The 13,925-nt window shown below is 37.0% G+C and overlaps 3 protein-coding genes across 4 annotated transcripts; all 3 read left to right on the top strand.

The window, feature by feature from the left end:
• Positions 1–299: 299 nt before the first annotated feature.
• Positions 300–2,155, top strand: LOC110857488. Of its 2 annotated transcripts, XM_035857975.1 has the most exons (4): positions 300–914; positions 994–1,173; positions 1,234–1,419; positions 1,493–2,155. In XM_035857975.1, the coding sequence occupies exons 1-4, from the start codon at positions 695–697 to the stop codon at positions 2,041–2,043; spliced, it is 1,137 nt and encodes a 378-aa protein (XP_035713868.1). In that variant the 5' UTR covers positions 300–694; the 3' UTR covers positions 2,044–2,155. The 2 variants fall into 2 exon arrangements, with proteins under 2 accessions (XP_035713868.1, XP_035713867.1); XM_035857974.1 differs by having other exon boundaries at positions 994–1,419.
• A 6,168-nt stretch (positions 2,156–8,323) lies between these two features.
• Positions 8,324–10,397, top strand: LOC110857609 (leucine aminopeptidase 1). The gene is made up of 3 exons (XM_022106208.2): positions 8,324–8,604; positions 9,028–9,375; positions 9,733–10,397. Exons 1-3 carry the CDS (start codon positions 8,379–8,381, stop codon positions 10,248–10,250), a joined length of 1,092 nt encoding a protein of 363 aa, XP_021961900.1. The 5' UTR covers positions 8,324–8,378; the 3' UTR covers positions 10,251–10,397.
• An 815-nt stretch (positions 10,398–11,212) lies between these two features.
• Positions 11,213–13,291, top strand: LOC110857707. The gene is made up of 4 exons (XM_022106319.2): positions 11,213–11,379; positions 11,501–12,761; positions 12,839–12,984; positions 13,044–13,291. Exons 1-3 carry the CDS (start codon positions 11,329–11,331, stop codon positions 12,973–12,975), a joined length of 1,449 nt encoding a protein of 482 aa, XP_021962011.2. The 5' UTR covers positions 11,213–11,328; the 3' UTR covers positions 12,976–12,984; positions 13,044–13,291.
• Positions 13,292–13,925: the final 634 nt, after the last annotated feature.

The raw sequence follows: 13,925 nt of genomic DNA, 5'->3' as shown, positions 1-13,925 counted from the left end.
ATATTAGTGCTCCGAATCCGATTTTGCCCGGATTCGGATTCGTTCGAATCCGGATTCGAGCAGATCCGAATCTCGAGCAGCGGGATTCGAATCCGGATTCGAATCCGATTCGCAACTTACTTAAACAAATTATTTATTAGGTTAAAAAAACCTTATTTATATTGTTTTCGCTACGTTGCTTAACACATAATTTATCGTACATATGAAATTGGTGAAATACTGCGCAGTATTTCAGAAGATTTTACATCTTCTTTGATTTCCACCCCACCTCACAATATATATAACTAGCCCCATAAACATTGAACTATGGGCCATAGCTGGAATTAGTCAGGGAAGTCTGGCAAACCTCGGCGACAAACTGACTTTGGCAATATTAGTCAGGCCAAATCTGGCCCATATACATATTCCCGTAGTCCGACACTCATTCTCTGGTCCACCCTTGGCCCATACATGAATATCCAAGTCTGGCTTGAGTCCTAAATAGTGAGTCTGGCCCAAAGCATTCTGTCCAAACTTTCCCCAAAGTAAGAAATTCATCTGTGGGCCAGAGTCGCCCCATAGTTTGCATCCCAAAGTCTGGCAACATTGCGGCAGTTATTATCCGGCCCACTTTGGGGAAACATCTGAGCATTATTTCATCTTTTTGTCAACGGACAACATTATTTTGACTCCGTCAGTCATTATTTCTCGCACCATGGCCATTAGTATTTCGAAAAAATTTTGTGTTGTGCAATTTCTAAAAGAAAATTCTTTTGCTGCCGTCCCCTCTAAATGGATCATTGAAGAAGAAGGAAACTTGATGTGCAGGTGGCCAAGAGGGACACAACTATTAGATTTAATTAAGAATCCTGATAGCATTCCTAAGAAAACGTGGAAGAAACTAGGAATCAAATTATTCCGGTCCTTCGGTAGTGGTGAGTTCAAATTACATTACATTCTGTTTATTATTTGTGTTCTGGATTTCTAATGTAATAAATATTGAAAAATTTACAGATGAATACGAGTTAGCAAACTTCAATGTCGACCAGGCCAAAGTAATTAGTGGAGGCGAGAGTCAAAGTGGTTCGCTGTCCAGCGACAAAGACGAGGTCAACGAAACGGTCGGAGTTAAGAAAACAAATAATATAATATCCACTGATCTGTCCGTTTCTTCATTAACTGCTCCACCGCTAGGTAATTTAATTGCAGCCTTATGTCATAATTATGGTTGTGCTAATTTTATTGTCCCGATAGATTTTAATCAAGATTTGGAACTCAGTCCTGTCAGCCCTACCACTTCAAACAATTTACAGGAACCAGTGATTTTGGTGGATGACCAGAGAGAAGGTTTTACACAAAATGGTGATAATAACTCTCAAAATGCACCTGATTTGTCTACTCCAATTTTAATTCAAACCCTTCCTTCAGAGTCTGACAAAGGTAGTTAAATAATAAATTGGCATGCTTTATGTACATATTTAGTTGTCAATTAACGTAAAAATAAATTCTACAGTGTTTCAAGAGACCGTGATAAAACTTTTGGTGGATCTCAAGACTGAAGTTGCTGTCCTCTCAAGTAAAGTGGCATCTCTAACTAAATTTGGAAAATTAGACAATATAAGTGCATTTCCATTTGAGAATGAGATGCAATATATTAAACGAACATTACGGTCCAAGCGTCATCCAATGCAGCAAATGATTAATAGAATTCACGAGAGGCAAAATAATCACAAAAGTAAAATCCCAGTAATTTATAAAGGTCTTGGGTTTAGTTTAAAATCTGGTTCCGTCGTTACTTGCAAGAAAGGGAACAATGTGGTCCTCTTGAATAGTGGTGAGTGTGTATTAATTAATTATATTAATAATGATATATGTGAGGGGTTTAAATTTAAAACAGTTAAAAGCTTGTATGATCATCCCTGTCAAAGTCAGAACGTACACATGTACTTATGTGCAGATATTGACACAAACAAGATACAATTTAAAAATAGTTGTGTAAAGTCAAAATGTTATATGATTCCTCATTTAGAATTGGACACATTTGTGTGTGTCGCGCTACTTTAATTTATGTTCTTTTAGTGTATCTAATTAATTTTGTTAAATGTTATTCATAATTTTTGTATGTAGCTGACGCTTAATTTAATTCAATAAGAAATAAAAACATATATGAAGGATATATATAGTATATATTTCTCTGGCATTCGATTGGCACATCTCTGGCTGACATATGGCATATGAAGCGAACCCCCAGGCCGAAGTATGGGTCACTTCTGGGATTACTTCGGCGGTTGATATGGGCCAAAGTTGGACCAGTCGCGAACCATAGATGGTCAATCTCTGGCTATTCCTTGGCCCTGTGTTAGGCTAAGTGCGGCCCATCTCTGGCCGACATCTCTGGCACATAGCTTTCCCTGAGGTCAAATCGGGTTCTAGGCCAGACTTCACCCACTTGCATGGGCCATACATGGGCCAAAGATAAAATGTTTATGGGGAGGGTTTCGATCAGGGCTTAAATCTAGGTCCAACTTGTCCTATTTGTATATCGGAGGTTGTCAAATAACTTTTAAGATTTAAAAATAAATGGAAGGAAGCACACAGATAAAAATTTGAGATAAAAATTTATTCAAGGTACTAAAAAAAAGTAAAGTAAAAAGTAAAAAGCTTTTGACTTTTTGACCATATACATATTTAATTAATTATATCAGTAGTTGGTGAGAAAAACTTCTGCTCAAAACCTTACAAAGTATGCTGACGTCCAAGTGATTTCGTCCTGGTATTGTCTTAGTTATTTCTTGTAATTGTGCTACCAGAACTACATATATTACGTGGTAATTTTGCGTCGACTTAATCGTGTTGAAAGGAAAGGGGTGGATGGACAGTCTAAAAATCGTCGTTTTTTATGTTGTAATGTATATAAAGGGTGTAATTTTAATCCGGTAACATGGATTTTTAGATCCCCGCTCGAGACAAAATCAGTCATAATTATTGATCCCGCTAATGTTTTTCTTTGAAATTTTTACCATGGGTGGAGTGAACATAGGTGTTAATAAAAAACACCATAAAATTGAGATGCAGGTCTTAGAAGCGGGAAAATCAAACGAATAATGAAAATCATCCAAAATTCGGATGTGCCGGAAAAAGTTCGTGGAAATGCGGGAAAAAATTTTTTTTAAGGATGAAAAATGACCCGAGCAATCCAAAAGGGTCCTACCTACCAGAAAATCAATGACTATACTCAAATTTCCTTAGTTAACTTGAAGTTTTTGTCCAAATAGTGGAATAATGGAGCGGAACAGATTAAACAGCGTAAAATGGATTAAATTAAAATCGTGCACAAATAGCCCATTGTGGTGAAAACTACCGTCGGATCAGCATTATGTGTTGACCGAACTTATAATCTAACCAATTAAAATCATCTGTCCCCCGAAAATAGTGACGGCCATGTTTCATTGATATGAAAGCTTTGAAATAATGGGAATTTGACTGCCTCAGAAATTTTTTCGCCATATCCTCTGGACCAATAACTCGCAAATTGAGTTGTATCCTAAATTACACTGACAAAATTGAACATACAGAACAGCAACGAAATTAAACCAATCGTTGATAGGGGTCCTGAAATTAGGGTATGCAGTTATGGTATCTAGTGGGTTTTGAGCACGACGAAAATCATCTTGCACAGTGCATGAAGCATAACCTTCAGGGCATGATCGAAGTACGTGGTGAAAAGACTAAATAGTAAGGTAACTTCTGAGGAAAATTAGGTTTTCTAATATCTGCAGTTTCGAAAAACAAGCATTTTCTTTGCAGTGAAAAAGGTTACCGGATTAAATTTACACCCTTTACAGTGTCGGACAGATGTCTACGTCCACATAGTCGCGTCAATTTCATTTTCAAATTGTCACTGAACTGCTGAACCAATTTTCATCATTGATATATCAAATTCTCACAAATTTAACGTAATTTCATAAAACATATGAGTTATTTCTGAAAATTCTGGGAAAACTGAGAATCATAGTGCAGAGCGAGAGAGGATGAAATTTGAGCGGACAAAAGTCTACGTCCACTTCACTTTAATTGTCAACAACAAAAATCTCTCCAATTTATAAAATCAGGTAACTTAATAAATCTATCAATAACATATGCCGCATTAATTTTTAAATAATTTTCTTCCAGAAAAATATGATGGCGTCGACACGCAAGGAAATTCCTATCGCTATTCGAGATCTTGTCATTCAGGACTGGAAGGGTGGACAAAAAGGGGGCTGTCGCAGAGACAAATATGGACCAAGTATAAATTAGCAAGGACAACCATCCAGACAATCATTAAGAACTTTAGAGCTAATGGTTCAGTCCAAAACAAGGTCAGAAGTGGTCGAAAACCGATTTTGGCTCACCGAGAAGTACGCCACGTGCTCAACAAAGTCAACGTTACACCCTCACTTAGTGCTCCAAAGCTATCTACCGAGATCAAGGAGATGTTCGGCAAACAGGTTAGTCCTATGACCATCCAAAGAACACTGAATAAGGGAAATTTGAAATCCCACAGAGCAGTCCGGAAGCCTCTTATTGTACCGAGGAATGCAACCAAACGAGTGAAGTTTGCCAGAGACCACATTTCCAAGCCACAAACATTCTGGGACATATTTTATGGACTGACGAGTCAAAGTTCAATGTCTTTGGGTCAGATGGGCGTCGTAGAGTGTGGAGATATCCAAAAGAAGCTTTGAATCCAAAAAATCTCAACCCCACAGTTAAGCACGGCGGCGGGTCGGTAATGGTGTGGGGATGCATGGCTTCAAGTGGGGCAGGAAAAATGGAATTTGTTGACGGAATTATGGACCAATACAAGTACCAGGGAATACTTGACCGTAATATCCAGGAATCTGTTCGAAAACTTGGACTTGGACGACGATTTGCCTTCCAACAAGACAACGATCCGAAACACTCTGCCACGTCCACCATGGAATACTTCAAGAAAAAAAAATTCCGAAGCTAGAATGGCCTCCCCAATCTCCAGACTTGAATCCCATTGAGCATCTGTGGGACCACATTGAAAGAGAAATAAGAAAAAAATCTTTTTCAGGAATTCCGGGCCTAAAATCCAGAATTCGTGAAGTTTGGGAAACCATTTCTGAAGATGTGACCAAGAATTTGGTAAACTCTATGACTCGACGCCTTGAAGCCGTCCTTAAAGCGAACGGAGGCCCAACCAAATATTAAAAATTAATTGTTATAACATTCCTTATAAATTACAGTTTTTTTTGTATGTTTTCTCTGACTGGACGTTGATTTTTGTCCATCCAATTGTTTTCATTTTGAATTAAAATACATCTCTGGCCTAAAATAAATTTTTTAGCGGAAAACTAATAATGTGCTATGAAATTACGTTAAATTTGTGAGAATTTGATATATCAATGATGAAAATTGGTTCAGTAGTTCAGTGACAATTTGAAAATGAAATTGACGCGACTATGTGGACGTAGACATCTGTCCGACACTGTATGTTCCTAATCAGTATTCTATCTTAGTGGATTGGAACAAAATTTGCTCAACCAAGTTAAAAATTTGAGATGTATATATAGGTTTAATTTTTAATAATAATAATTAATTATACTACCTTGTAAGTCATGTACATAAATATGTATAGTTGTCCCACACTAAATTTTAAATCTGAATTCCAGGTGCCACAAATTACGTGAATTTGGCAATCCTGGTATGTATAAACTTGGCGAAATTAACCATCCCTGGCGCACCATTTGTCATGTTTGCAAGCGGTGTCTTTGTCCCATGTGCTCCTCCATCTGTGGGAAGCGTTTTGTTCTATTCTTGCCCAAACGGTTGGATGGACCAAAGTGTGTCTTGGCCAGGTCGACTCGTTAACGGATTAATGCTTGGCCATGTATTGTACTTGGTTGGATCCCTTATCATAATTGTGTTCCCATTGGCCATGGTGTACCCCTCACTCGTCATGGAATTGTGGGTAAATGAGCTTGAAAGGTATTTTTTAAATAATTGACTTGTATAATTTTTCAAGGACGAATTTCAATTTGAATTCAAATTTACAGGCAAGCAAAGTTGGATATATTTGTCTGGAGTAGAACAAACTTGGAACAATACAGGGTTGCTCAAGTTATGAAAAACTGGCTAAATCACGTTAAACGGAATCCAATTACAGTTTTGATGCTCTCTTTCATAATTAATGTGGAAATTTTGTCGCTTTATGCAATTATCATATGCGGGGACAAACTGCCGTTGGCTATCTTGATGTTCTTTGCGATGGCCTTGTTGGATTTTTTTGTTATAATACATTTCGTGCTGCGTATATTAAGTAAACCTTACGTGAGTTCGGTTGAGTTTGTTCGTAATTTTAATCGGTTGGGGGGAAGGGTCGAGTGGCGGAGGAAATTTTTGAAATCGTGCCAACCTTTAAAGGTGAGCATGGGAGGGGACAAGTATTTTGATGGGTTAACGTCTCTTGTGACTTGGCAGTTCTGCGTGGACCAGTTCATATCTATTGTACTGTTGTAAAGATTGAAATAAAATTATTTAATGCGAACGAATGATACTTTACATAATAGTGAAACTGGAACAGGTTTTTTACCGTTTTCTTAAAAATTTTACCAGCTCGGTCTATCTAATTATTCGTGATGGACGGATTAAAGGGGTCAAGAGTAGGAGTAGATTACATTCACCGTACGGTTTGGAAGTTTACTATTTTATATTTTTAAATCTTTGGTAACAAAATTGTTAACGATCCTGATATCGCCATATACATAAAGACCGATAATAGTACTTCGAAGTACTATTATCGGTCTTTATGTATATGGCGATAATATCTCTATGTATCTCTATATCTCTATGTATATTTTTGCGTGTTCAATCGAAAATATACTGAAATGTGAATGTGGAGGCATGTGTTGCATGCATGAACAATGCATTCGTCTCTATTTGTGAGTGTGAGCCTTGAATAGATTTTATAAATTTTTAGCCTTAAAGTGTCATCATGACACTTTAAGATTACAGGTTTCGGGCCCCGGTCCGGTTTCGGATCAGGGCTGATCCGGACCAATCCGGACCATTGAGAACTCTAGTGTCATGGTTTTCAAACCAGTTTTGTAAACTGATATCCATTAACACTCGAATAAAGGTTGACTTGAATTGGCTTGAATTATGTACAAATAATTTTGCTAAAGTTCATGAGCTTTGATCGAGTGGCTAAACGTTTTAAAATAATTATTTCGAAACTACAGTGGTTTCGAAAAGGTCTCGAAATGTCATGCCTGAACTTTTAGTAATTTTATCACGGACAAAAGAATACGAAAAGGCTGCATACGCATTTAAAGGTACTATCATTATTAAATTTTCTAGTTTGACTAAAAACTTTAGATGTAAATATGCACGTGTATATCAAATCATGACACATTTAAAGCAATCATTCATAATTACATACATACATAAGTACTGCATATATCATCTCGGTAAGTTAATCAATAAGTTGTGGGAATGTTCACCATAAAATATTGCGCATTGGTAAACACGTACTCGTATGTTGTATGTATGTGTTTTCTGTTGTTCGACTTGTTATCGCAAAAGATTCCAGGGGTGAGATTATGCAAAATGTCAAGAGCTAATAGTTGTACAATTCCCAGAACACCAAATTTGGTCATTTACACATAAAGAAATCAGTGGCCACGGAAGTGTGGGGACAGAAGGACCATGCCCCTATAGTTATTCGGTGTCCCCAGTATCTAATCCCCTCCCACCCGTATCCTAAAATGCCAATGTTCCCACGGCTCTCACGACCACTGACAGAAATGCTCTAGGCCTTGGCCTTACACATTATAACGTTGTGGGTGGGTTTAGACAAAACGGCAAAAAATCTAAATTTCAGAAAATCAGACATGCCTCGTTAAATATCTTAGGCATACATTAGAACCAAAAATGTTAATTCGTAGAAAATGAGTAGACAAATGATTGAATAATTTTTTCTTCAAATTTTTGAATGAATTAAGATTGAATACATAAATATTTGTTTAAAGTTTTTGATAACTGAACGAATTTTTCAATTTTCAAGATGAATGGAGAAGTATTTTTTGAGCACTTTTGATTAGGACGTACAACTCTAACAATTAGTAAATAAACTTATAATGGATAAATTGCCGTTGACTGGAATCTGTTATCTTAAATGCAGCATCAATCATTCTTAAATTTCACAATGGCTGCGTGGCAATACCTGGTCGAAGCATTGGCAAATTGTATTTTATCATCAACGCAAATCTTGACTGATTACAGATTGATTTGCAATTTAAGCAATGGGCCATCATAATTAGCCAGCAGTTGGGTCTCTCACCGTGACACTGAACTTGTCCTGGAACAATATTTGCTTGTCCATATTTAAGATGCATTTTCTCCGAGCGTCGATAAGTTTGCTTTTGTGCGGAGCAATCTTGTCCCATGGAGAAGAAATTTCTGGGGAGAAGCGTTTAATTAAAGTGGCGGAAGACAAACCAGCCGAATGGATGGACCAGGACGAAATTTGGGGTCTGATTAAAGCAGAAACTAACTTTGTGGACGTGACGGGACACAATTTCCCAGTTGTTAAACAAGAGGATTTTAATACTGCGGGTTAGTTAGATTGATTTTAGGGTGCAATTATTAACCGCTTGTCAGACTCTTACAATAAAATTCCTGTACCAACTAGGGGTAACTGTTCATACTCATTTGCTCAATTGAGAATAAATTAATTATTCATTCATTGTTCAATAAATTTAGAAATGATGAGCGAATAATTTTCCAAAATCTTTGGATGCATGAATATTGAACGCAAATTTATTCATTTAATATTCATGAGGAATGAATGAATAGTTTTATCCATTATTATTTTATGAAAAACGAATAATGAGTAACTATTTAGTTGCAAATTTTGAGTAACTGAATGAAGAATTTTTTCTAATTTTTAAAATAAATTAATTTTGAATGAAGGAAAATTTTTTGAACAGGTATGGTGTTTTTATACGTCATAAAATTTTTATTTTTTAATAATCTTAGCAATTCCCACCACCATCCGTTTTCGATCCGTTGTCGAAGCACTCTTCTCACTGCTGGACACCAGCCGTATGATCACGTTTGTCATGAGCTTCAGCCAATTTCATACTCGTTACTACACCTCTCAAACTGGAATCGAGTCACAGGCATTTCTTCGAAGACAAGTTGACGTCAGCCTTTTCGGCTACGCGGGAAACTACACTGTGGAAGAATTCGAACACACATGGGTAGGACAGAAAAGCATTATTGTTCGGATCACGGGAACAGATGCGACACTTCGGAACGAAGTAGTAATTCTAGGCGCACATCAAGACTCCATTAATACGGGTGGATCCACACTTTCTGCCCCAGGTAAATAAATCAGGGAACGTTCATCTGTCCTTCGCGAAAATAAGAAGTACTTCGTAGCATCCAAAAATTTGACCGTGTGATGTCAAATTAATGTTTGCCGTGCAAAAAACTGCAAAAAATTATTTTTATGCAGACACAATTTTTTGCACAAGTGCTGGAAATGCAAGATGCGCCATTATAATTATGTATAGTACAAAGAGTGACTCGCTAGCCCGCTTTCTCGCATTTTTTTTACAATTTTTACAGTTTTTGAACAGTAATGTAAGAATTGATGAGAAATTACACGAAATTAAGCACTGTGCCAACTAATAAGGTCACACTAACAAAATTTTACTAATTTAATTTTAATTCCTCCAGGTGCCGACGACAACGCCTCCGGTTCTGTCGTTGTCCTAGAAACCTTGCGGGTTATCGCGGAGCAGAATTTCATTCCAAAAAGGACATTGGAATTTCATTGGTACGCCGCTGAAGAAGTTGGCCTTCGAGGATCCGGAGAAATTGCGAGTTCCTACAAGGATCGAAATATCAACGTCGTTTCAATGGTAAATTATGACGTTCCGGGCTATCTTGTCCCGAATCGGAATGAAATTCGGATCGTAAACGATTACGTGGAGCCGACTCTTAGCACGTTTTTGACCCTAATTGTCGACGAGTACTTGGCCGTTAGATGGACCCGGTATTCATGCGGATATGGATGCTCGGATCATGCTTCCTGGTTTAATTACGGGTTTCCATCCGCCCGACCGGCCGAAGCTGTGTATCACCCAGGCATGCATACGGTGACGGACGTCATAACCGCGGTGGGTTTCGAACAGGTCAAGGAGTTTACGAAGTTGGCGGTGGGATATGTGGTCGAAATGTCGGAGCCATCTTAAGCGTAGACTACGAAATCAAGACATTGGAAATACTATTGTTCATATGTAATAATACTACAATATATTACTTAACTACCTAAAATTCTAAATTGTGTATAAAATATGGTGGTTCATCTTGTAATAAATTAGATTTTCTTGATTAAGTAATTGATTTTGAAATTTTATGCGGTGCAAATATTTAGCATATTTTATACCTCTTGAGATCGGGTTTTACTTAACCCTTTAAACTGTAACGACGACAATTGTCGTTTTATAAGAAATGGTTTAATTCGGGAGTACGACAAAAGTCGTCCTGAAAAATCGTGGTCATGACGCGGAAGGAAGACAATTGTCGTTTCTAGGAAGTCATTGATTTTCACTATTTTCTCTCCGCGACCTAAAATTTGTTGAAATTTTGAGGTATTTCTCCTATGTCAACACAATGCTAAATTTGAAGATTTTCTTCCCAAAAATTTGGATATTTCCCTATACAACTCAATGTTAAATTTTTGATTTTTCAGTTTTTCGAGTTTTATTAAAAACTCCTGAATTTCTTCTCCCGCGCCATGACCACAACATACTTATAGTGTCCCCGATTTAATGCATTTTCTTGTCGTTAATCATATACGTTAAAGGGTTAAATAAATAGACATAAATAAACAAGGATTCGTCACACTAAATAAGAATATACAAAGATTGGTTTTAGATGAAATATGTAGTTGCCAAGCAAATTATTAGTCTAATTAAGTAATTGAGAAAACTGCATGCATGCAATTTACTCATGCATGAAAAATATTTATACACAAATACATATTTAGTCAATACATGTATGTACTTGCACATATGACAAGCTGCTCCAAACCAGGAGGAGACAAAGCATCCTACTTCATTGCAAAATGGTCAATGATTGATAACCATAATCATGCTGATTATGATGCAATAATGCCCCTAACTTGCAAATACTAATTAAGAGTCAAATTCTCCTCGTCGAGTTGCAATCAATACGACTTTGTCAATTCAATTCATTTTTGTAATTTTGCCAGCGTGTATTATTGAATATCCAATTTTTGAAATTTATATCGTAAGATCCACTGGAAACATGGCAAAACGACAAAATTGCGCAGTGCGTCAAGCTCTGCAAAATCCACTGGTGAGTGTAGAACAATTTTAAAATAGACTCTTTTAATACCAAGCGGTAGCAATTTTAATACGGAGAAATCAATACGTATGTACGCGACGATACCAGATTTGTAACACTGCATTTTTTTCAGATTCTTCAACAAATATTTAAAAACGGATCTGTTTCCGGAAAAAAAGTACGGCTCGTTTGCCACTTATGGAATGAAATCGTCCTCTCCCATCCGCAGCCCAAGTTAACGCTTTTTCTTCACACCGATCCATCGAGAGGAGACTCATCTTCAGAGGATGAATATGATGACGACGGTCGTTTGAAAGGTCCCTGCTCCTTCAACCCACTTCAATTATTCTGTGTCAAAATGGAACCACGACTTGCAAGATGTATAAAGGAATATCAGTGTATATCAAAAGGTCAGGTTGCCCCATGGCAGAAATTGTGTGCCATCGAGTCCAGAGTAATCCACGTTACGAACAAGTTCAATCTATTCTTGGAGCACGTGACGATAAACTTTTACAGTGAACACTTAATCCCAACATTGTACGAAATATTGAAAACCTGCTGCCCAAATTTGAAAAGACTGGAAATCTGCTTCGAATTCACGGGGTTCGGACATTCCCTTGATGACAACAGTTACGGCACCTCACCTCTATGTATCCGACCCATGTTGACCTTTATCAAAATATTGGACCTTACAGTGCACACAGGGTTTTTCAAGATGACACAGCTGGTTCTGAATTCTGCCCCAAACTTGACTCATTTCACTTACCATGGCGATAAATTTCCAGATTTAAGCAGGAATGTGTCCATTAAGATGATCACTTTCGGCTGGAGGTCAACAAGACTCCTCCGTTGCAATGGATTAAAGAAGATGTTGGACCAAGTAAAAGATCAGCTGGAATTCTTGCACGTTAAGAGCAATGGTACCGGCAGTACGGTCCTAATCGATGTCCGGCTCCCTAAAATGAAGAGGCTTAAAGAGTTTAGAAATGAAGTACTCGATTGCTTTAGTTGTGGGGATCAACTGCAGGATATTTACACGGAAAGGATGCCATGTTTGGAAAGATTGCTCATCTTTACAATTGAGCAAAATTTAACAGAATTACTGCGAACAATTAGTCGGCAGAGTAGGATTTTATTTAGTGGAGTGAAACACCTCCACGTGCCCCGTATCGATGACCCCGAAGTAATTGTTGGATTAAAGATGTCATTCCCAAAGTTGGAAAGTTTAACAATTGACCAAAGAAATTTAGAGCCGCAGATTATCGAATTGGGGTCCAATCTACGAGCATGTACCTCGCTTGGATTAAAATACTTGAAGCTATTTCTTTTAGATCCTTGTGACAAGTTGTCTGAAGTTATTCGGGATCTTTCAACTTTGAAGGAATTATTTCCAAGTATGTAAATATGGGCAAAATTATATGTATGAGTTTCGATTGAGGTATAATTCTTGCTTAAATAATTTTTATACCAGGTCTGAAAACCTTAGAAATAGAATTCCACAGTTACAAGAAACGGGTAACGGATGACCTGGATCTTATCGTGGACGGGACGGAGAAGATGAAACAATGGTTTTTGGCAATGAAAGGATTGGAGAATGTAACTATTTGAGGAATTCAGGTGAAAGTGATTTGTTTATTAAAAGCATGTTTGACCATTGCTATTCTAAATTCTTGCAGATTAAGCAAGAAAGACGGAAATGGGTGCAGTTTTTCATTCAGGAGAACAGGATTCCAATTGTGTTGGAGTAATAAGAATAAGATGAATTGTTTTCAGCACTCTTTTATGAATTTATGTTTATGTAGCTTTAGTTATATTTAGTTAGATATATAGCTGTTTATAGTATATGTCAATTGTGGAAGAGCATAGCTTGTTCCTGTGAACTTGTTAGACACTTGAATAAATCATCAATCAATCAATCAAAGTACGTCGGATCGAATTTAACGTTAAGTAGTTCGAAAGATTTTTATTTGTTCCCCAAACTAGACATTCGCCGAGTTTGTTACGTGAGAGTGTGTGACGCATTTGCGAAAATTTCCCCCTGAGACTTACCAATGTTGAGATATTGATATTTAAATCTGCTTATTATTTTTCAAGCGCCAATATAATTATCAATCGTCCATGTACATACGTCGGATATGAATGAAAAATGACTTTTTCCATTTATTGACCTACAGTCGCCAAACTTTCTGAGAATGTTTATGGTCACTAGTAGGTCGCGTAGGTCAAAGCATATTTTCTCATATTGGTCATATTTTCGGGTTTTGGGACATTTTCATATTCCCGATCATATTTCGGGTTTTTTTCGTTCATTTTATCATTTTTGGCCAAATTCTTAGATTTGGCAACCAAATCGACAGAAAATGACAAAAAAATCAGTTTTCTCACAATTATTCATTGTGAGAAATTTTCAGAAATTTACGTTCACTTTCGCCTAAGGTGATTTAATTCATAGGGAATGAATTAAATCACCCCAGAACTTGTAAAATTGATAAAAATTGAGCATTACAAGATAATATATCAAAAAGTTTAACCAAAAATTTGAAAAATAAAGTCATTTT

Source organism: Folsomia candida, unplaced genomic scaffold (genome assembly GCF_002217175.1).
Source record: "Folsomia candida strain VU population unplaced genomic scaffold, ASM221717v1 Fcan01_Sc019, whole genome shotgun sequence".
Classification (NCBI taxonomy): Eukaryota; Metazoa; Arthropoda; class Collembola; order Entomobryomorpha; family Isotomidae; genus Folsomia; species Folsomia candida.
This window is presented reverse-complemented; position numbering and strand designations above follow the sequence as displayed.